The sequence below is a fragment of the Amblyraja radiata genome, chromosome 17 (genome assembly GCF_010909765.2).
Source record: "Amblyraja radiata isolate CabotCenter1 chromosome 17, sAmbRad1.1.pri, whole genome shotgun sequence".
Taxonomy (NCBI): domain Eukaryota; kingdom Metazoa; phylum Chordata; class Chondrichthyes; order Rajiformes; family Rajidae; genus Amblyraja; species Amblyraja radiata.
The window spans coordinates 38760562-38784736 of record NC_045972.1 but is presented as its reverse complement, the minus strand read 5'-3'; the positions used below and the strand labels follow the sequence as shown (position 1 = coordinate 38784736).

Genomic DNA, 24175 nt, shown 5'->3' with positions numbered 1-24175 from the left:
CCACAAGAAATGGGTCTTCAGTAAGTTTCTGTGAATAGGTTTCCCTGCACCATCTGCTGGAAGCTTTCACTATAACAGCCTAGAAATTCTACTATAGAGCACCATTGTTTAGAGTGCTGTGCGATTAGATTTCAGCAAAAGCAGGTTGCATTCTCCTGCAGATTTGTCGCTGGTCCTCTGCGTGCACGACACACAAACACTCACTTGGTCAGCATGGCCGAGTTGGGCCGAAGGGCCTGGTGAATCTCTGGAACTCCCTGCCACAGAGGGTAGCCGAGGCCAGTTCATTGGCTATATTTAAGAGGGAGTTAGATGTGGCCCTTGTGGCTAAGGGGATCAGAGGGTATGGAGAGAAGGCAGGTACGGGATACTGAGTTGGATGATCAGCCATGATCATATTGAATGGCGGTGCAGGCTCGAAGGGCCGAATGGCCTACTCCTGCACCTAATTTCTATGTTTCTATGTTTCTATGTTTCCATGCTGTATGACTCTGTGACCATGGGCTGAGCTGCCAGACAATAACATTGTCTCCCGTTTAAGTGACCTTCCTTTAAGTTGCTTAAGTTGGGATGGCACGGTGGTGCAGCGTTCGCGCCAGAGACCCGGGTTCGATCCTGACTATGGGTGCTGTCTGTACAAAGTTTGTACATTCTCTCTGTGACCGCCTGGGTTTTCTCCAGGTGCTCCGCTTTCCTCCCACGCTCCAAACACGTACAGGTTGGTAGGTTAATAGAGTTCGGTAAAATTAAAACTTGTCCCTAGTGTGTAGGATAGTGCTGGTGTACGGGGTGATCGCTGGTCGGCGGTGGCCCGCACTATATCTCTAAAGTCTAAAGTCTAAACTTCCTCTACACTAGTTCTCACTCTAAACATCCCACCTCCAATTACTTCTGTGGCTCTGGTCGTAGGCTAAAATTCATTCTCACAACTGCAAGAAAGTTTATTGATGACAACATCACTTACACAAATTCTCATGCATGACTGAGACTGGTTGCTCAATGTTTCAATAGTTTTTTATTATCACATGTTCAGACGTACAGTGACTTTCTATTTTTGTATACAGTTCGATAAATTATTACTATACATAAGCACAATTCTCGATTAAGTACAAAGTGTATAGAAATAGTCCACTGAGACCATATACAATAGCGGCTAGGTTTTGGTGGCATTCTCAAAGTCCAAGTTGCTTTAAGTACAGCTGGCCATAAGGGCTCTTTGTCTTGGTGATGTTGCAGGGTCGGCCTGGCCAAACAAAGCTGTAGGTATCCTCCACCGCTGCTCCACTGGTCTGTGTCGCTGCAGGCCACGTCCGGTCCATGCGCTTGGTCTCCTGGAGCGGCGCCCGATCCAGGTCGTCCAGCGAACCGTCATCCCTTTCCATGCCCGGCCACCATTCAGCCTTCGTGTTCTGGTGGTGCCTCCCGTAGCCGACCGTGAGGGTGCCAAAGATAAGACCCTGGTTCCTCTTATCAGCCCTTTGTCTTGTAACGCCCCAGACTTGGGCTTAATTGGAGGCTTGAAGCAACTTCGTTAAAAATTGTTCAATGGTGTGGGGAATTGATAAGGTGCATGCGCCAAGTCTTTTGCCCAAGGTAGGGGACTCAAGAACCAGAGGACATAGGTTTAAGGAGAGAGGGGAAAGGAGAGAGGGGAAATATCCTGAGGGATAACTATTTCAATAGGAGGGTGGTGGGTATGTGGAACCACTTCAGCATTTGTGTCTATCTTTGGTTTTAACCAGCATCTGCAGTTCCTTCCTACATAAATTACGTGGTGTTTTGTTAAGGGAACACTGATGATGCAAAACTCATGAGACAACCACAGGTCCTAAATGGGTAATAGACTGAGATTTAACTAGTGTCTTCGGCAAAAGGCATTATTCAACAATATGAGTGCCCTCCAAGTCATTGCTTTCAATTAATTTAGTTTAGCTTAGAGATACAGCATAGAAACAGGCACTGCAGCCCACCGAGTCCACACCAATCATTGATCACCCGTACACTAGTTCTATGTTATCCAACTTATCCTACACACAAGGGGCAATTTATCGAAGCCAATTAACCTACAAACTTGCTCATCTTTGGGATGTGGGAGGAAACCAGAGCACCTAGGGAAAACCCACGCAGTCACAGGGAAAATGTACAAATTACACACAGACAGCCCCCGTAGTCAGGATGGAACAGGGGTCTCTGGTGCTGTAAGGTAGCACCTCTACTGATGCACCAATGTGCCATCTAGGATAATTAATATTGAAGGATAAACAGTATTTTTAAATTGCAGACTTGATATTACGTTATTTTCATTTAATCTGTTTAGGAAAATGTGGATTAAAGTCACTGTTCAAAGAGCTTGGAAAGTCATTTTCTATTTATTATATATTTGTAATCTACAATATAATAAAGCCTATGATAACTTGGAGCAAGCTAAAGGAATTTTGTAACTCTCCTTAATTACAAATTACAAAGTACAAGCTTGTCATGGTGGCGCAGTGGCAGAGTTGCCGGAGACCTGGGTTTGATCCTCACTACGGGTGCTGTTTGTATTTTTGGTACATTTTCCCTGTAACCGTGTGGATTTTCTCCAGGTGTTCTGGTTTCCACTCACACTCCACAGAGGTACAGGTTTGTAGGTTAATTGGCTTTGGTAAAGATTGTAAATGGTCCCTGATGTGTAGGATACTGCTAGTGTACGGGGATTGCTGTTCGGCGTGGACTCGGAGGGCCAAAGGCTTTGTTGCCACGCTGTTTCTCTAAACTAAACTAAACTAAACTGAATAAACGGCAATATTCTATATTGTCAATTCACCTTTTGGGGAAACCTGCAACAAATAAATAGCTGGAACACCATTCCATGTTTGTTTTTCACAAGTAGGTCTAAAAGTTTATTTCAACAGCAAAATAACAAGTTACACATGGAAAGCACTACAATATCAATCCGTATACATGCTTCTTAAGCAGAAATTAAATCAGCAGATAGTGCAACTACAAAACTAGTTCTTGCCCAGATGACAGTCATGACCAATTTTCCTACAGTAGCAAATTGCATTAAAAAACCTGCAGTAACAAATGGCACATGGGTCGCAGCAAGGCAGTGGATGGCCAAAGCAAGACTCCAAGTGACGCACACATCTTCTGGGCGCTCGCTTTGATCTGTCCATCTCCCCTGCGTTAGGCACCAGCTGCAAGAATAAACATTGAAATCAGTCACATACCATTCATTAATTTTACACCGATACTGCAATATGATGAACTAGCCGTATTTAATGCTGGAGTAACTCAGCGGGACAGGCAGCATCACTGGAGAGTAGGAATGGGTGACGTTGCGGGTCGAGACCGGTCTTCAGCAGAAGGGTCTCGACCCAAAACGTCATGTGTCTATATCCCTCCATAGATGCTGCCTTACCAACTGAGTTCTTACATAGAATTGTAAGGACGTAGAATACTATCGGCAAAAAAAGTGCTGGAGGAACTCATCAGGTCAAACAGCATCTGGGGAGGGAATGGACAGATGGCCGTTTTGGGTTGGGACATTCTTCAAATGCTTCTTCCTGTCTGAAAAAAAGGGTCTTGACCAGAAACGTCCTCGACCACCTGTCTATGTCCCTTCACAGATGCTGCCTGACCAACTGAGTTCTTACAGCACTTTGTGTAAACACTTACAATGCAAAGAAAATCAACTGACCTGACAATTGTAGAAACAAGGAACTGCAAATGATGGCTTACAAAAAAACTCAAAGGGCTGGAGTAACTCAGGGGGTCAGGCAGCATCTCTGGACAACATGGATGGCCGATGTTTCGGGTCGGGACCTTTCTTCAGACTGATTGTAGAGGGGGGGGAGAGAAAGCTGAGCCAGTGGTGAAAAGACAAACTGTGTGAGATAAGGATAGAAGAGGTGCAAAATGTGCAGCCAGAGGAAGGAACACAGGTGGAAGGGCAAAAAAAGGAGGGAAAGGTGGAGGGGGTTGTTTGTAGGTTAGTTGCCTTTTAGACTGTGGATAATAGACAATAAGTGCAGGGATAACCTTTCAAGCCAGCACCGCCATTCAATGTGTTCATGGCTGATCATCCACTGATCATCCTCTTCATCTTTGGCCTTTGTCTAACCACCTGCCAATCCAAAATTAAAATCCTCACCTCTATCCACCTATCAATTGGCAGGGTTTGTCCCACCCCTACCTCTTGCAGCTCCCCCCCCCCCCCCCCCCCCCCCTCCGAAAATACTGAGTCATTTGTAGTTTTCCTTTATTTTAAGTATTGAAACAAACAATAGACAATAGACAATAGGTGTAGGAGTAGGCCATTCGGCCCTTCGAGCCAGCACTGCCATTCACTGTAATCATGGCTGATCATCCACAATCAGTACCCCATTCCTACCTTCTCCCCATATCCCTTGACTCTGCTATCTGTAAGAGCTCTATCTAAATCTCTCTTGAAAGCATCCAGAGAATTGGCCTCCACTGCCTTCTGAGGCAGAGAATTCCACAGATTCACAACTCTCTGAGTGAAAAAGTTTTTCCTCATCTCCGTTCTAAATGGCCTACCCCTTATTCTTAAACTCTGGCCCCTGGTTCTGGACTCCCCCAACATCGGGAACATGTTTCCTGCCTCTAGCGTGCCCTATCCATTAATAATCTTATATGTTTCAATAAGATTGCCTCTCATCCTTCCAAATTTTAGTGTAAATCCCAGTTGCTCTATTCTTTCAACGTATGACAGTCCCGCCATCCCGGAAATTAACCCTGTGAACCTATGCTGCACTCCCTCAATAGCAAGAATGTCCTTCCTCAAATTTGGGGACCAAAACTGTACACAATAATCCAGGTGTGGTCTCACTAGGGCCCTGTAGAACTGTAGAACTCTTTGCTCCTATTTTGTTACTCCTCTTCTAGTGAAGGCCAACAGGCCAATAACCAATTTATATCAAAGAAATGTTAATATTAAATTGCACTTGAATGTGTACTTCTATTGGAGGATAACAGAATTTCATTCACCAGTGCTGAGAAGCTATTTTGTATGGAAATTTAAAACTTGACACTTGATATGAAAAGTTACATTTTAGACATATAGGCAGCCTTGCATTATGCCAGTTCAGGTGATGGAAATATGCTCTTAAGGAATACACAAATCACTACCAAATATCTGAGATATGGAATAAAAATTAACTCTTACAGAATTTATATGAAAAAAAAAAATTAATAAACTCAATTTGATTACAAAATAGCATTGTTTGATGGGTAAGCAAATGCTGTTGCTTTGCATTATAGAGAATTGCGATACGGACTGCTTTCTAGCTAAACCCTGTAATGCGAGAATTGCCTGTAATTAAAAAAACTCAACCAGTTTATTAGACATCAGTCATTCCCGTCTTTGTCACGATGTTGTATGAAAATTGATTTACCTCTAGATTGGCTTCAATCTTCCCTGAGCTGCGATCTTCCTTCAACAAGTCTATTTCTCCATCCAGTGTGGGTTTTGTCAGTGGACCTGGATTCATAACAGTGATATCATTCATAAAATGCCCATCCTGCTGTTAATGCAAACTGAACTTTCAAAATGTGCAGCTGCGACTTGGCTGATGCAATTAAAATAACTAAAAATAAAAACTGCCTCACAAACCATCTCCCTTCGTTCTACGCTGTTCCATTTTTAAAGAATGAGGCACAGTTAAAGGAATTGTGCTGTATAACATCAGCATTCTCCAGGAAAAGGTTTGGAGATGAGGGATCCAAAAGAATTAGTGAGAAGCAACAAAATTTTAAAAAATCTGACCGCGTAAAGTTGTCAAACAGAGAAGAGATAAAGGAAATATACATTGTCTCCCCATCTGCCTGTGAGCCACACAAGAGACTCACTCACTAGTAAAATGAAGTGTAAGGGTAACTTGGCAATTGTTATTTCTGAAGCTGATACAGCACAAGAGAATTTATTGTGGATAAACTTGAAGGGATATCCCAACGTAAGTTACAGATAGCTATGTAGAACAATGCTCTAATGTAGAAACAAAGAACTGCTGATGCTCGTTTTTACCAAAGATAGACACACAGTGCTGGAGTAACTCAGCGGGTCATGGAGCATCTTTGGAGAAAAAGGATGGATGACGTTTCAGGTCAGGACCCTTCTTCAGACTCTGATCATGAAGAAATTAGAGATGTTCTGGGAGATAATGAAAAGATTTTTAAGAGATTGCTCTAAGAATTTTCTTCCATATATTGAAAGAGTGTATTTGATTAACTATAAAAACACTGAGCCATTGATTCATTTCTCTTCGTGGGTAAAGAACATTTATAATATATTTGTTGAATCTGTACCAGGCTCACCTCCCATTCTCCCACTGGAGCCACAAACCCATTCAATATGCTGAGCCCCCGCGATGGATAAAATGCAAAGTTAGTTGTGGTTTAAGCAGCAGATTCAGACACTCATTCGGAGAGCTTCACACCAAGAACAGTGCAGAGAGTGATGAGTTAAACAGAGATGGTTGATACACACCTGCGGCGGAAAGCAGGGCTTTGCTCCTGCTCAGGAAGGCAAGGTCGGTGTATGTGGCCTCCTCGCTAACGGCGTTGGAATCCAATTCAGCTCTGGTGGTACCGGAGGTGAGAACCACTTGTAGAGCCCAGCAGCACAGCAGCACGGTGTTAAGCATGATACCTGCAGGATAGAGGAACAACAATCAGCTGCAAGCAGCAACCCAGCCCCGGAAATGTAATCTGCTTCTATGAACACGCTGTACAATAACCATACTTCATCTATCATCAGCACATAATGCAACTGCTGAAGTTTGACTTAAGAAACTCTTTGCTTAAATAATCTCAATTTACCAAAAAAGAACAGCTCATGAAATGGAATCAAACTTTTCTCCCCCCCCCCTTCGTCAGTGGTTGCTGAGAGCTTCCACCTGTCTTTGAGCTGCAGGGCTTAGAGTCCCTGGTTTATACTGACTGGATGAATTAAGTTCAGCGTCATACTGACGACAGCACTGAGTGGGATATATATTCACCTCAAGCAACGTTTGTTTAAAATCAATTAATGTAGGCTGTTGTCAGTCTTTGCTAAATGGATAGCACTCTCAGTCCAAAGCTGTAGATTCGAGTCCTAACTCGAAACATTTAGCACAAACTCCCAACACGTCACCTCAATACGATCCTGGTGGAGTGAGAGACTAATGGAAGCATTAAACTTTAAATTGAAATTCTATTTGCCTTTTTAGGTCTCAGGATTATTGGCCTCGGCCCAGAGACCTGACAAGTATTTATGCCTCAGACATCACTGTTAAGAAAAACAGACGGAATTTTGTCCTTAGCCGAAAGTGAAATATATCTGCTGAGAGAGGGTTACAGCCCGAGAACTTGGAGACATAAACATACCACCATAGCAGTTGGGGAAAGAGGGGATATCATCCATCCAATTTTATGGGCTGTAGTAGCTGGTCGTGATGTAGATCAGGCAATAAAGCAGTTTTTGCCAGTGACTAGCTTGGCTCTCCAACACAATCTGAATGGTCTGGGCACTCACTCAAAGAGAAAACTTAGCTTGGGCTGAGGTAAGATGTGTGACAGACCCCGTGGCCCCATTTTCTGTGGATAGGACTTACCCGACCAAGTTTACAAACTGACGTTTTAGATGCCACAATAGTTTGGTGAAAGATGTAATTAATTCTAAATAATCTAATTAAATTCTGGAAAACGCTCCCGATGTCTTTAATAGGTCGAATAAATGCTATAAAAATGATCTTTTTACCACAAATCCTATATTTATTTCAATCAATTCCAATATATCTTCCAAAAAAGTTTTTCAAAAAACTAGACTCAGACATTACAAATTTTATATGGGATTACAAATCCCACAGAATACAAAGAGCACACCATAGTAAACCAAAAGAGATGGGTGGTCTAGCGCTCCCTAACTTTATGTACTATAATTGGGCAGTAAATATTAAAAATATGATTCACCTGCTGGACAACTCTGCCCAGCAGGTGGATTGGATTGTAATGGAGAGAGAGGACTGCTCTCCGTGTAATACAGGAGCGACTCTCCTCTCACCAATGAATCTGAATAACAAAAATTATAATAAAAATCCAATTATACATAGCGCAATTAGAACTTGGAAACACACAAATAAAATTTAATAATAAAAATCAATGAATTAATAACCATAATAGTGCAAAAACCAGTGTCCGTAAACAATCAAAGATATAGTGCATGGAAGTTCATAGTTGTTGAGGTTAGTGTTCCAGAACCTTGATGGTTGCTGGCCAAAGCGATTCCACAACCTGGTGGTCACAGTTTTCAGGCACCTGCACTTTCTTACTGATGGTAATAGCAAAATAAGAGGATAGCCAAGGTGACGTGGATCTTTGATGATATTGACTGCTATTCTGAAATAGCATCTCCTATAGATCCCTACAGAGGTGGGGAGGTCAAAACCTGTGATGGACCGTGCGTGCAGTGCCTGCCCCTCTTTGTAATCTCAACGGTGAAATTTATCTTTTAGGATTCAAGCAAATTCAACTTTTGACTGGCTACATATTTGTCCAAATATATCCATATCTCAAAATTGCATCGGATCAAGAAGGCAGCTCACCATGAAATTCTTAAGGGCAATTGGGGATGGACGATTAAAAGCTGTCTCAGATTGCAAAGCCCACATCATTTGAATGAATAATGAAATCCATCCAATTGAATGATCAGAATTTTACATATCCACATGTCACAGGTTTGGAAAGTAGTCTTAAACAAGTCTTAAATGCTGCATTTTGTAGATAGCACACATTGCAGCCACCATGAGGTTTACTGAATAAATACTGCTCTGCTTCATGTTACTCTGGTAAATATGGACATCATTTCCTTCACCATTGCTGCAAATTTTCAGTGTAAAGTATTATTAACTGTCATTAAGTTGTAATGAGTGCAGAGAAGATTTGAGAGGATGTTGACAGGACTCCAGAGCCTGTGCTAAAGGTTGGACAGGCTAGGATTTTATTCCTTGGAGCGTAGGAGGCGTAGAGATCATTTTATAGAGGTGTATAAAATCATGAGGGGAATAAATGGGTGAATGCCCAAATTCTGTTACCCAGGATAGGGGAGTCAAGAAGCTGATGACATAGATTTAAGTTGGGAGAGGGGCAATGCTTACACTCAGTGAGGGTGGCGCAGTGGCACAGCGGTAGAGCTGCTGCATCTCAGTGCCAGAGACTTGGGTTTGATCCTGACTACAGGTGCTGTCTATGTGGAGTTTGTACGTTCTCCCTGTGACTGCATGGGTTTTCTCCGGGTTCTCTCGTTTCCTCCCATGTTCCAAAGACGTGCAGGTTTGAAGGTTAATCGGCTTCTGTAAATTGCTCCTGGGATGCGAAAGTGGGATAACATAGAATTTGTGTACAGGTGATTGATGATCAGTGTGGACTCGATGGGCTGAAGGGCTCGTTTCCACACTGTTTCTCTAAACTAAACTCAGAGTGCGGTAGGTATATGGAACGAGATGGCAGAGGAGGTAGTTGATGCAAGTACTATAACTGCATTTAAAAGAGATTTGGACAGGTACATGGATGGGGAAGTTTAGAGGGATATGGGCTAAATGTGGGCAAATGGCATCAGCTTAGATGGGGTATTTTGGATGGGTTGGGCTAAAGTGTCCTTTTCCATGTTGTATGACCACGGCTCCTACAGTTCAACAAGATCTGATCAGAAATCCATTTGGAACTAAATAGAGGCGGTTATTTCTTGAGCAAATTAATGGCAATGTAAGTGCACTTTATTAATTCAAGAGAAGCATATTTGTAAAAGGTTAGTTGATCAAAGGTTGTAGAAATATACTTTTACTGTTTGAGCAGTTCAACAAGATCTGATCAGAAATCCATTTGGAACTAAAATTGGAGCTTGTTTTCTCTTACATGCAATTGAGACAATTACATTTTCGACAAGATATGGATTTGTAAGTTAGTGTTTAATGAAAGAGAATCTTTAAAAAAAATACTCTATAACTACCATATAATTTTGAAATCCATTAAAGAAAACATTGTATGGCAGATTCACCTTTTCCAATATTATGTCTTCCCACTTACATGGGAAATGGCCATAATTAGTAAATTTTTTAAAGATAGTGATTGGTTGCTGTTTTGAACCTGTAATCTAAATGGAAATGGAGCACTTATACTGTTATTTGGTCAATGCTTTAGGGATTTTAACCTGTTACCAATAAAGGAAAACTCATATATTTCTACATCGGCGTGCTGTGTAATTTGGAAGGGAATTTGATGGTGTTGCTGTTCCTGTGCCTTAGATGCCTTGGTCCAACTAAATGTTTGGGGTCACAAGTTTAAGGGGGGTGGAGAGAGGACTGTCAAAGAAACTTTAAAACCCTGCTGCAATGCATCCTACTGACAGCTATCATACATTGGTGGAGCAGAGACTGATATTTTAAGGTTTGAGTTTAAGTTTAGTTTATAGTCACGTGTACCGAGGTACAGCAAACAGCTTTTGTAGCTTGCTAACGCGTACTTGACTTGTGACAATAAAGCAGTCTGTCTTGCATTGAGCTTCTTGGGGTTTGTTGGAGTTGCACTCAAACAGGCAAGTCCATGTTCCTGATTTGTGGCTTGAAGGTAGCGGAAATGCTTTTCATTAGGAAGGAGCCTCTCCCAACAGAATGCCCAGATTCTAATTTGCTATGGCATTCACAGTGTTTGTATGGTTGACCCCTTTATGTATCTCGTTCATGGTTTCCAATGATGGTGGAGGATGTGAAGATGGCAAAACCATGGAAGAGCACAACCACACGACGAGGCTGCACACTGGACATCCATCTCACAGTCCGGAATAGCGAGCAGGCCAGATACCCAACCATCTGAACTTCCGAACGAACGGGTGCTGGTTTACTGCAGCTGCCACACTGCTCCATGGTCCTGGGCTCAATCCTGACCTGGGCTGTAATTTGTGCAGGGATCGCATGTTCCTGCTGTGATGTGGGTGTCCTCCAGTTGCCCCAGTCTTTTCTCGTATCTCAAAGTAGTGGTGGATTAATTGGTCACTGTTTTTGGTCACCTTTGTGTAGGTTAATAGCAAAAGGCACGTGTGCGAGAGTATCTGAGGGTTTCAGGGACATCCCTGGGATCTGGCATGGGCCCGATGGGCTGCATGGCCACCTACTGTGTTATTTAAGTGTATATTAAGGATAATCACAATTAATTTGGAGTATTTGGAGTATTGTCTGTATTTGAAGTTTTGCATGTAGTTCTGGTTGTCCCATTAATGGAAAGATGTTGCGGTTTTGGAGAGGGTGCAGAGGAGGTTTACCAGGAATGCTGTCTGGAATTGAGGGTTTCAGTTTCAAGGACAGGCTGGATAAACTTGGATTGTTCTCTCTGGAATGTCAGAGGTTGAGGGGAGACTTAATAGAAGCATATAATATTTTGGGAGGCATAGATAGGAGACAGTTAGAACCTTTTCCCCGGGGTGGAAATGTCTAACACGAGAGAGCATAAGGTGAGAGGGGGAAAGTTTAATAGCGACATGCAAGGCAAATGTTTTAGACAGAATAGTGGGGGCCTGGAATGCATTGTCAGAAGTTGGAGACAAATAAGGTAGCAGCATTTGAGAGGTTTTTTAATATGTATATGGAAGTGCAGGGAATAGAGGGATATGGATCATATACAGGCAGTTTAACTTGGCATCATGTTCGGCACAACCAAATTTTCTGAAGAATCTTGTTTTTTTTAATTTACACGGGAAATGAAGGTAATCCACCCGTGTTTATCTTAATGTTCCTATGCTGTACTGTTCTAGGTTCTATGTTCTACTTATTAATCCTTGCCTCCAACTAATGATGTATATCAACTGTCTAATTACTGTGTTGATTCTTTCTCATCGTAGTTATATGCAAGTCGCCTGCAGTGAGACACTTCATTTAATATCCAGTGAAACAGGAGTCACGTTGTCAGGCTAGCTGTAGTTTAATAATTTAGTTGTATTTTCCTGAATTCAGGCAGGTGATCTTACGGGTAAGTGACCAAGATGTTCTTTTTTGTGCATCTTTGCATCACAGCTGGCAGTCACATCAACAATGTCACATTGGTCCCAGAACATTGTTAATCATTATTGATGGTTGGCATGTCAACACTAAATCAATTGCTCATTCCACATTTGTTGACATTTTATATAATAAAGTGCTAATACAGAGTGAACACTGAGTCCTCAGTGTACTTAATTGTTTTAGCCATTTTACCAAACAGGTCATAGATAGAAGACCTTAATTGTAAATGTAATGTAAAAGAACCTCATACAATGATTGAGATTTCATGGATTTATTTATTGCAAAACATAAAAACAAATGTCACAAAATAGAGTGTGATTTCATTTTTTAAAATTTACACAGGAAATGAAAGTAATCTGCCAGGGTGTTGATCTTAGGGGTGTCGGGGATTATGGGGAGAAGGCAGGAGAATGTGGTTGAGGGGGAAAGATAGATCAGCCATGGTTGAATGGTGGAGTAGACTTGATGGGCTAAATGGCCTAACTGCTCCGATAACATATGAAGTTATGAACTTAATGTTCGTGAGCAACAGCAGCAGGAGTTAGCAAGAGATACGACTGATTGGCTCTAGCCCAAGTGGGAGGAGAGAAGTGAAAACAGTTAAAGTAGAGGCCAAGGACAGGCAGACTTTACTTAGAACTGCTGTAGATTTGGGAGCAACAGCAGCAGGAGTTAGCAAGAGATACGACTGATTGGCTCTAGCCCAAGTGGGAGGAGAGAAGTGAAAACAGTTAAAGTAGAGGCCAAGGACAGGCAGACTTTACTCAGAACTGCTGTAGATTTGGGAGCAACAGCAGCAGGAGTTTAGCAAGAGATACGACTGATTGGCTCTAGCCCAAGTGGGAGGAGAGAAGTGAAAACAGTTAAAGTAGAGGCCAAGGACAGGCAGACTTTACTCAGAACTGCTGTAGTTTTGGGAGCAACAGCAGCAGGAGATTTGCAAGAGATACGACTGATTGGCTCTAGCCCAAGTGGGAGGAGAGAAGTGAAAACAGTTAAAGTAGAGGCCAAGGACAGGCAGACTTTACTCAGAACTGCTGTAGATTTGGGAGCAACAGCAGCAGGAGCTTAGCAAGAGATACGACTGATTGGCTCTAGCCCAAGTGGGAGGAGAGAAGTGAGTCAGTGCTGGGAAAACAGTTGAAAACTGAGGAATTTGGTCTGTAAATTGGTAAATCAGGCAATTTATCAGTCAATTTAAGCAAGACGGCTCTTAGCGAGTGGCAGTGAGTGAGCGGCCTTGCGAGGGAAGTGCCCTGTGAGTAAAGTGTGAGTCTTTGGCTCGAGAGTCTTAGGCTGAGGAGAGGAGACCACGCAATACGCTTGAGAGGTAGAGACGAAAGAAGGAGATGTCAGGCAAGCTGATTCAGTGTGATGCTTGCAGTATGTGGGAGGTCAAGGACACCGCTGGTGCCTCTGGCTGCTACAAATGCGAGAAGTGCATCCAGGTAGAGCTCCTGAAGGGCCGTGTTGGGGAACTGGAAAAGCAAGTGGATGACCTCCGGTTCGTCCGAGAAATGGAGTCGTTCCTCGACAAGTCCTACAGTACGATTGTTACACCTAAGGTACTGGAAGAGAGAAGGTGGGAGACAGTGAGAACGGGAGGGAAGCATGGAATGCCAACGTCCCCGGGTGTTGTACCTCTTGTGAACAGGTTCACCCACTTAGAAGCTGTCGGGACAGAAGAGGTGTTTACACTGGGCGGCGGACTGGCTTGTGATGCGAACAGGGCTGTTGAGCCAAAACCAAAAAGGCCTAAGGCAGGCAACGCCATTGTAGTGGGAGACTCCATTGTGAGAGGTACGGACAGGGGTTTCTGCGGCAACAGACGGGATGCGAGGATGGTGTGCTGCCTTCCTGGTGCCAGGATCCAGGATGTCACGGACAGAGTACAGAAAATCCTCAAGGGCGAAGGTGAACATCCGGAAGTGGTAGTGCATGTCGACACAAACGATGTCGGAAAGAAGGGGATGAATATTCTGCAGCGTGACTTTAGAGAGCTCGGAAAAATGCTGAAAAGCAGGACCTCCAGGGTTGTTATCTCCGGTTTGCTTCCAGTTCCTCGTGCTGGCGAGAGCAGGAACAGGGAGATACGGGACCTGAACGTGTGGCTGAGGAACTGGTGCACGGGGCAGGGATTTAGATTCTTAGATCACTGGGATCTGTTTTGGGGTAAGGGGGAACTGTACAAAAGGGACGGATTGCATCTTAACAGGTGTGGGACCAGCATTCTGGCAGGCAGGTTTGCCACTGCTACACGGGTGGTTTTAAACTGAATAAGGGGGGTGGGGTGTCAAATGGGATAGTGGAGGATGGAGTTAAAGGGAAAGGGTTTCTTAAATGTGTGAGCGTAGAGACAGAGGGGTGTAAAATGAGGGTAGAAGCAATAGGTAGCAAGGTGAAAAGTAAAAGTGGCAGGCAGACAAAACCAGGGCAAAAATCAAAAAGGGCCACTTTTCAACATAATTGTATAAGGGGTGAGAGTGTTGTAAAAACAAGCCTGAAGGCTTTGTGTCTCAATGCAAGGAGCATTCGTAATAAGGTGGATGAGTTGAATGTGCAGATAGCTATTAATGAGTATGATATAGTTGGGATCACGGAGACATGGCTTCAGGGTGACCAAGGCTGGGAGCTGAACATCCAGGGATATTCAATATTCAGGAGGGATAGAGAGAAAGGAAAAGGAGGTGGGGTAGCGTTGCTGGTTAGAGAGGAGATTAACGCAATGGAAAGGAAGGACATTAGTTTGGAGGATGTGGAATCGGTATGGGTAGAGCTGCGAAACACTAAGGGGCAGAAAACGCTGGTGGATGTTGTGTACAGGCCACCTAACAGTAGTAGTGAAGTTGGAGATGGTATCAAACAGGAAATTAGAAATGCGTGCGACAAAGGCAAAACCGTTATAATGGGTGACTTCAATCTACATATAGATTGGGTGAATCAAATTGGCAGGGGTGCTGAGGAAGAGGATTTCTTGGAATGTATGCGGGATAGTTATCTAAATCAACATGTAGAGGAACCAACGAGAGAGCAGGCTATTTTAGACTGGGTATTGAGTAATGAGGAAGGGTTAGTTAGCAGTCTTGTTGTACATGCCCCCTTGGGCAAGAGTGACCATAATATGGTTGAGTTCTTCATTAGGATGGAGAGTGACATTGTTAATTCAGAAACAATGGTTCTGAACTTAAAGAAAGGTAACTTTGAGGGTATGAGACGTGAATTGGCCTAGATTGACTGCCAATTAATTCTAAAAGGGTTGACGGTGGATATGCAATGAAAGACATTTAAAGACTGCATGGATGAACTACAAAAATCGTTCATCCCAGTTTGGCAAAAGAATAAATCAGGGAAGGTAGTGCATCCGTGGATAACAAGGGAAATCAGGGATAGTATCAAAGCGAAGGATGATGCGTACAAATTAGCCAGAAAAAGCAGCATACCGGAGGACTGGGAGAAATTCAGAGACCAGCAGAGGAGGACAAAGGGCTTAATTAGGAAAGGAAAAATAGATTATGAAAGAAAACTGGCAGGGAACATAAAAACTGACTGCAAAAGTTTTTATAGATATGTGAAAAGAAAGAGATTAGTTAAAACAAATGTAGGTCCCTTGCAGTCAAAAACAGGTGAGTTGATCATGGGGAACAAGGATATGGCGGACCAATTGAATAACTACTTTGGTTCCGTCTTCACTAAGGAAGACATAAATAATCTGCCGGAAATAGCAGGGGACCGCGGGTCAAAGGAGTTGGAGGAATTGAGTGAAATCCAGGTTAGCCGGGAAGTGGTGTTGGGTAAATTGAATGGATTAAAGGCCGATAAATCCCCAGGGCTAGATAGGCTGCATCCCAGAGTACTTAAGGAAGTAGCTCCAGAAATAGTGGATGCATTAGTAATAATCTTTCAAAACTCTTTAGATTCTGGAGTAGTTCCTGAGGATTGGCGGGTCGCAAATGTAACCCCACTTTTTAAGAAGGGAGGGAGAGAGAAAACGGGGAATTACAGACCAGTTAGTCTAACATCGGTCGTGGGGAAACTGCTAGAGTCAGTTATTAAAGATGGGATAGCAGCACATTTGGAAAGTGGTGAAATCATTGGACAAAGTCAGCATGGATTTACAAAAGGTAAATCATGTCTGACGAATCTTATAGAATTTTTCGAGGATGTAACTAGTAGCGTGGATAGGGGAGAACCAGTGGATGTGGTGTATCTGGACTTCCAGAAGGCTTTCGACAAGGTCCCACATAAGAGATTAGTATACAAACTTAAAGCACACGGCATTGGGGGTTCAGTATTGATGTGGATAGAGAACTGGCTGGCAAACAGGAAGCAAAGAGTAGGAGTAAACGGGTCCTTTTCACAATGGCAGGCAGTGACTAGTGGGGTACCGCAAGGCTCAGTGCTGGGACCCCAGCTATTTACAATATATATTAATGATCTGGATGAGGGAATTGAAGGCAATATCTCCAAGTTTGCGGATGACACTAAGCTGGGGGGCAGTGTTAGCTGTGAGGAGGATGCTAGGAGACTGCAAGGTGACTTGGATAGGCTGGGTGAGTGGGCAAATGTTTGGCAGATGCAGTATAATGTGGATAAATGTGAGGTTATCCATTTTGGTGGCAAAAACAGGAAAGCAGACTATTATCTAAATGGTGGTCGACTAGGAAAAGGGGAGATGCAGCGAAACCTGGGTGTCATGGTACACCAGTCATTGAAAGTAGGCATGCAGGTGCAGCAGGCAGTGAAGAAAGCGAATGGTATGTTAGCTTTCATAGCAAAAGGATTTGAGTATAGGAGCAGGGAGGTTCTACTGCAGTTGTACAGGGTCTTGGTGAGACCACACCTGGAGTATTGCGTACAGTTTTAGTCTCCAAATCTGAGGAAGGACATTATTGCCATAGAGGGAGTGCAGAGAAAGTTCACCAGACTGATTCCTGGGATGTCAGGACTGTCTTATGAAGAAAGACTGGATAGACTTGGTTTATACTCTCTAGAATTTAGGAGATTGAGAGGGGATCTTATAGAAACTTATAAAATTCTTAAGGGGTTGGACAGGCTAGATGCAGGAAGATTGTTCCCGATGTTGGGGAAGTCCAGGACAAGGGGTCACAGCTTAAGGATAAGGGGGAAATCCTTTAAAACCGAGATGAGAAGAACTTTTTTCACACAGAGAGTGGTGAATCTCTGGAATTCTCTGCCACAGAGGGTAGTCGAGGCCAGTTCATTGGCTATATTTAAGAGGGAGTTAGATGTGGCCCTTGTGGCTAAGGGGATCAGAGGGTATGGAGAGAAGGCAGGTACGGGATACTGAGTTGGATGATCAGCCATGATCATATTGAATGGCGGTGCAGGCTCGAAGGGCCGAATGGCCTACTCCTGCACCTAATTTCTATGTTTCTATGTTTCTATGTTTAGCGCAGGCACAAATGGCAGTACTCAGTTGCCATGAAGACAGTAGATGGTCATGGAAGTTTAGTTTAGTAATATATCCACAATTCTCACCAATCAACTGTCGATGTTATAGAAACTTGTCGAAAAAAGCCCTGAAGACTCATCAACCCTATTTAATAAGGATATAGTTGTCCTGAAGATGCAGCACATTAATCCATATGATAAAATGACTGGGTATATTCGTGTTATAATCTTCTTAGTTGAGGTGGCTATGGAATAAATTGACAGAACAGACAGAAATGTACTTTTTAATCTAAGCTCCACAAGTAATTGTAAAAATATGTGGGGACTAAAAAGTAAGAAATTGGCTGAAGAGGAAATTAAAAACAGAAAGGAACAGATTATTTTTTAACATGTTGTGAGGTTGTGGAGTGCACATTTGATGATAGGATTAGGAAGTTTATCGACCTTTTAACAATAAATTAGCAAGCAAAAAAAAAAGTGGAGACATTAAACGGATAGCATTATGATCCCATCAATCTGGTTCCATGTCATAATGTTAAATTGCAAGTACCTGGATAGAAAATTCTGAGAAATTGGTTATTTATTTGCATCTATTTCCTGTAGGTCTATTCGACTGCCAAATCTGATTTCTAAAATTATTACTTTAAGTCTAGAATTGTTTTACCATGATCGAGTTACTGCCTTACAACGCCAGAGACCCGTGTTCGATCCTGACCACGTGTGCTGTCTGTACGGAGTTTGTACATTCTGCCCGTGACTGCGTGGGTTTTCCCTGGCTGCTCCAGTTTCCTCCAACACTCCAAAGATGTACAGGTTTGCAGGTTAATTGGAGATAGACACAAAATGCTGGAGTAACTTAGTTGGACATGCAGCTCCTTTGGAGAGAAGGAATGGGTGACGTTTTGGGACGGGACCCTTCTTTTAATTGGCTTTGGTAAAGATTGTAAATTGTCCCTAGTGTGTTTAGTTGTGCTAACAACTGTTGAAGTTATAGAAACCTGTCCAAAAAAGTGTACAAAGTGCTAGTGTACATGTATCACTGGTCAGTGTGGAGTTGGTGGACTGAAGGGCCTGTTTCTGTGCTGTATCTCAAAACTAAACTAAACTAAAATATATGATTACAATCAAGCCATCCACAGTGTACATGTACAGGATGAAGTGTGTAAAATTTAGTGCAAGATAAAGTCCAATTAAAGTATAGTTCAAAGATCTCCAATGAGGCAGATGGGAGGTCAGGTCAATTAAATAGCATTAAATCCCATCCTATTTTGTTTTCACTGACTGAAAGACTGCATTACTAACACTAAGAATTACAGATGATCTGGAGTTTATTTCTGGTACGCACCTGATAACTCAATCCTGACTGGTAAGATTATTCTCCATGGACAGAACATGTGCAAATGATGGAAGAATCATTAAGTTTTAATGAAAGGCAGTTTATTCACAACATTGATTTGGGTTCGCTTTCCACTGCTTTTATCAGTGCAGCTGAGTACTTCCAGCCATTTATTTATAAATGTTTTTAAGTGTAAACAATTTATCTTTAACAGAAAGGTAATCTCTCAGAGGTCGCTGCACTAGCTATTAAACAAAGCCAAAATTCTCTGGGTACAGGCATTTGCGGAATATTATTGAACATTCTTGTTTTTTACTTTCTGCTCAATTTGGCAAAAAGGAACTATGCCCGTTGAATAAAATCAGTAGCTAAAGGAATTAATTAGTTCCATTTAGAGAAGATGGACACAAAGTGCTGGAGTAACTCAACGAGTCAGGCAGCATCTCTGGAGAAAAGGAATAGATGATGTTTCATGTTGGAACCCTTCCTTAGAACTTCTTTATTTCCATTTACTTTGTTTGATCAGAATCAATGAGTGGTAGTGAGTTTTGGTTTACAGTATGCATATTTATTTGTGCATATTGAAGAACCTACAGAACAGGACAAAAATATTTAAATATGCTGGAGTTGCTATGATATGATGTTGATATGATGCTAAACGTCACCAAGTTTGCGGATGACACAAAGCTAGGTGGCAATGTGAGCTGTGAGGAGGATGCTATGAGGCTGCAGGGTGTTCAAGTTCAAGTGTTCAAGTGAGTTTATTGTCATGTGTCCCTGTATAGGACAATGAAATTCTTGCTTTGCTTAAGCACACAGAAAATAGTAGGCATTTACTACAAAACAGATAAATGTGTCCATATACCATGATATAAATATATACACACATGAATAAATAAACTGGTAGTGCAAATAACAGAAAGTGGTTGCTAATAATCAGGATTTTGTCCGAGCCAGGTTTAATAGCCTGATGGCTGAGGGGAAGTAGCTATTCCTGAACCTGGTTGTTGCAGTCTTCAGGCTCCTGTACCTTCTACCTGAAGGTAGCAGGGAGATGAGTGTGTGGCCAGGATGGTGTGGGTCTTTGATGATACTGCCAGCCTTTTTGAGGCAGCGACTGCGATAAATCCCCTCGATGGAAGGAAGGTCAGAGCCGATGATGGACTGGGCAGTGTTTACTACTTTTTGTAGTCTTTTCCTCTCCAGGGCGCTCAAATTTCCGAACCAAGCCACGATGCAACCGGTCAGCATGCTCTCGACTGTGCACCTGTAGAAGTTAGAGAGAGTCTTCCTTGACAATCCGACTCTCCGTAATCTTCTCAGGAAGTAGAGGCGCTGATGAGCTTTTTTGATAATTGCGTTAGTGTTCTCGGACCAGGAAAGATCTTCAGAGATGTGCACCCCCAGGAATTTGAAGTTCTTGACCCTTTCAACCATCGACCCGTTGATATAAATGGGGCTGTGGGTCCCCCTCCTACTCCTTCCAAAGTCCACAATCAGTTCCTTGGTTTTGCTGGTGTTCAGGGCCAGGTTATTGCGCTGGCACCATATGGACAGTTGCTCGATCTCTCTTCTGTACTCTGACTCATCCCCATCAGTGATACGCCCCACAATAGTGGTGTCGTCAGCGAACTTGATGATGGAGTTCGCACTGTGGTTCGCTACGCAGTCATGGGTATAGAGTGAGTACAGCAGGGGGCTGAGCACGCAGCCTTGAGGTGCTCCCGTGCTGATTGTTATTGAGGCTGACACATTTCCACCAATACGAACAGACTGTGGTCTGTGGACGAGGAAGTCGAGGATCCAGTTGCAGAGGGATGCGCAGAGACCCAGTTCTGCGAGTTTGGTAACCAGTTTGGAGGGGATGATTGTGTTAAATGCCGAGCTGTAATCAATGAATAACAGCCTGACATATGAGTTTTTGTTGTCCAAGTGGTCCAGTGCGGAGTGGAGGGCCAGCGAGATCGCATCCACCGTTGATCTGTTGTGGCGGTACGCGAACTGCAGTGGGTCCAGGTTTTTGTCGATGTAGGAGTTGATTTGCTCCATGATCAACCTCTCAAAGCACTTCATCACCACCGGCGTTAGTGCCACTGGTCGATAGTCATTGAGGCACGTCACCTTACTCTTCTTGGGCACCGGTATAATTGATGCCCTTTTAAAGCAGGTGGGGACCTCAGAAGTGAGAGGTTGAAAAGAGGTGTCTTGGACAGGTTGGGTGAGTGGGCTGATGCATGGCACATGCTGTATAGTGTGGATAAATATGAGGTTATCCACTTTTGTGGCAAGAATTGGAAGGCAGATTATTATCTGAATGGTGTCAGATTAGGAAAAGGAGAGGTGTAATCAGACCTGGGTGTCCTTATATATCAAGCACTGAAAGTAAGCATGCAGGTACAGCAGGCAGTGAAGAAAGCTAATGGCATGTTGACCTTCATTGCGAGAGGATTTGAGTTTAGGAGCAAGGAGGTCCTACTGCAGTTGTACAGGGCCCTGGTGAGAATGCACCTGGAGTAATGTGTGCAGTTTTGGTCTCCTAATTTGAGGAAGGACATTATTGCTATTGAGGGAGTGCAGCATAGGTTCACCAGGTTAATTCCCGGGATGGCGGGACTGACATGGATGAAATAATGGGTCGACTGGACTTGTATTCACTTGTATATAGAAGGATGAGAGGGTATTTTATAGAAACATATAAAAATCTTAAAGGATTGGACAGGCTAGATGTAGAAAAAATATTCCCGATGTTGGGCGAGTCCAGAACCATGGGTCACAGTTTAAGAATAAGGGGTAGGCCGCAACATTGCCAAAATCAGATCCTCTCTCACACCCCCCGCTGCTGAAAGACTCATCCATGCCTTCATCTCCTCCCGACTGGACTACTGTAACTCTCTTCTCTTTGGCATCAATTCCAGCAACATCAACCGACTCCAACTGGTCCAGAATGCAGCCGCCCGACTCATTACCCACACCAAATCCTGGCACCACATCACCCCAGTCCTCAAAGAACTTCACTGGCTTCCCATTTCCCACCGGATCATCTACAAAATCCTGGTCCTCACCTACAAAGCCCTCAACCACTTGGCCCCCCCTTATCTCACTGACCTCCTCTCCCCCTACCAACCCTCACGGTCCCTCAGATCCACTTCAGCCGGTCTCCTCTCCATTCTGAAATCCAACCTCTGCACTTTTGGTGACAGAGCCTTCTCCAGGGCAGCTCCCAGGCTCTGGAACTCCCTCCCACAATTGATCCGAACTTCTGAGTCCCTCACCATCTTCCAGTCCCGCCTCAAGACCCATCTCTTCACCTCTGCATACCCTTAGTCCCATGTCCCCCTCCCCTTTGCATCTCTGTCTTACTGCTCTATTCTGTTTTGTTCTTGACTCACCATATAAAGCGACTTTGAGTCCTTGAAAAGCGCTATACAAATAAAATGTATTATTATTATTATTATTTAGGACTGTGATGAGGAAATTTTTTTTCACCCAGAGAGTTATGAATGTGTGGAATTTCCTGCCACATAAGGCAGTGAAGGCCAATTCATTGGATGTTTTCAAAAGAGAGTTAGATATAGCTCTTAGGGCAACGGAATCAAGGGATATGGGGAGAAAGCAGGAACTGGGTACTGATTTTGGATAATCAGCCATGATCATGTTGAATGGCGGTGTTTGCTTGTAGGGTTGAATGGCCCACTCCTGCACCTAGTTTCTATGTTTCTAAGTTTCTATGTGCTATGATGGTTTAACAGTTAATAAAACTGTGCACAATACTCCAAGTATGGACTCACCAACAATTTGTACAATTTTCACATGACGTCCCTGTACTCAGTGTTTTCACCAAAGAAGACAAACATGCCAAATGCTTTCTTCACCCATTCACAGATGCTACCTGACCCAAGAAGTTCATCCAACACTTTGTGTTTTGGTTTATTCACCACTCTGTCTACCTGTGTCACCATTTTGAGGGAACTATATATATATATATGTTAATTTATGTCTCTGTTCAGTAACACTCTCCAGGGCCCTACCATTTACTGTGCAAGCTCTGCCCTGATTTAAATTATCAAAATGCAATATCTCACAATTTTCTGAGTGGTGATAGATTAGGCTAGGTTTCTGTCAAAAGGACCTAGATCTCCATATACACAACGCACTACAAGTTAACATGCAGGAGAAGAAGATATTAGGAAAGTTCCAGCACTCTGTGTGTCTTTTTGTAAACCAGCAATGCAGTTCCTTCGATCCATTCGGAAGGAAGGTTTTTGGATATTATTGCAAGAGGATACGAGTACAGGAGTAAAAAAGACACTGCAATTAGATAGGGTCTTAGTGACAATGCATCTGGAGTATTGTGTACTATTTTGGTCTCATTACCAAAGCAGGAGAGGTGTGATATATCCAATGTGTAAGAAGGAACTGCAGATGCTGGTTTAAACCGAAGATATACACTAAATGCTGGGGTAACTCAGCGGGACAGGCAGCAACTCTGGAGAGAATGGGGGACATAGAAACATAGAAAATAGGAGCAGGATTAGGCCATTCGGCCCTTCGAGCCTGCACCGCCATTCAATATGATCATGGCTGATCATCCAACTCAGTATCCTGTACCTGCCTTCTCTCCATACCCCCTGATCCCTTTAGCCACAAGGGCCACATCTAACTCCCTCTTAAATATAGCCAATGAACTGGCCTCAACTACCTTCTGTGGCAGAGAATTCCAGAGATTCACCACTCTCTGTGAAAAATGTTTTCCTCAAAGATTTAGGACTGTGATGAGGAAAAACTTTTTCACCCAGAGAGTTATGAATGTGTGGAATTTCGGTTTGAGACCCTTCTTCAGACTGGACCTAGGTATCTTTGTCCTCATACACAAAGCACATGCAGGCGCTGGTGAGACAGAACTGTATGCAGAGGATGCAGAGTGACCTCAGACAGATGGACTAACAGAATGGAAGATAGAATATGGTGGAACCAATCCACTATGTAAGGAACAATATCAAAGGGATGTAATATTTTATTTTAAAATGACCAGAGAATAAAAGTTGGTGGTGTTTAAGGGGGTCCATTTTAATTAAAAATAATACCACTGCGCATGCTCAGCATCTGTCCGCTTCATCGCCACACGAGTGATGCCACTGCGCATCTTTGCTGCGCATCTCGGAGTTTGCCGGCAACTTCTCAGCCCGTGGTATCACTGCGCATGCTCAGCGTTTACCGGCAACTTCCCTGTCCGAGTGGTATCACTGCGCATGCTCAGAGTTTGCCGGCAACTTCCCTGTCCGAGTGGTATCACTGCGCATGCTCAGAGTTTGCCGGCAACTACCCTGTCCGAGTGGTATCACTGCGCATGCTCAGAGTTTGCCGGCAACTTCCCTGTCCGAGTGGTATTACTGCG

General features: G+C 43.3%; 1 protein-coding gene across 1 annotated transcript; it reads right to left on the bottom strand.

Moving 5' to 3' along the window:
* Window positions 1-2876: 2876 nt before the first annotated feature.
* Window positions 2877-10901, bottom strand: LOC116982916 (agouti related neuropeptide). Its single transcript, XM_033036470.1, has 4 exons — window positions 10760-10901; window positions 6491-6652; window positions 5400-5485; window positions 2877-3179 (listed from the first exon to the last, which is right to left on the bottom strand). The coding sequence occupies exons 1-4, from the start codon at window positions 10899-10901 to the stop codon at window positions 2991-2993; spliced, it is 579 nt and encodes a 192-aa protein (XP_032892361.1). The 3' UTR covers window positions 2877-2990.
* Between the last annotated feature and the right edge of the window lie 13274 nt (window positions 10902-24175).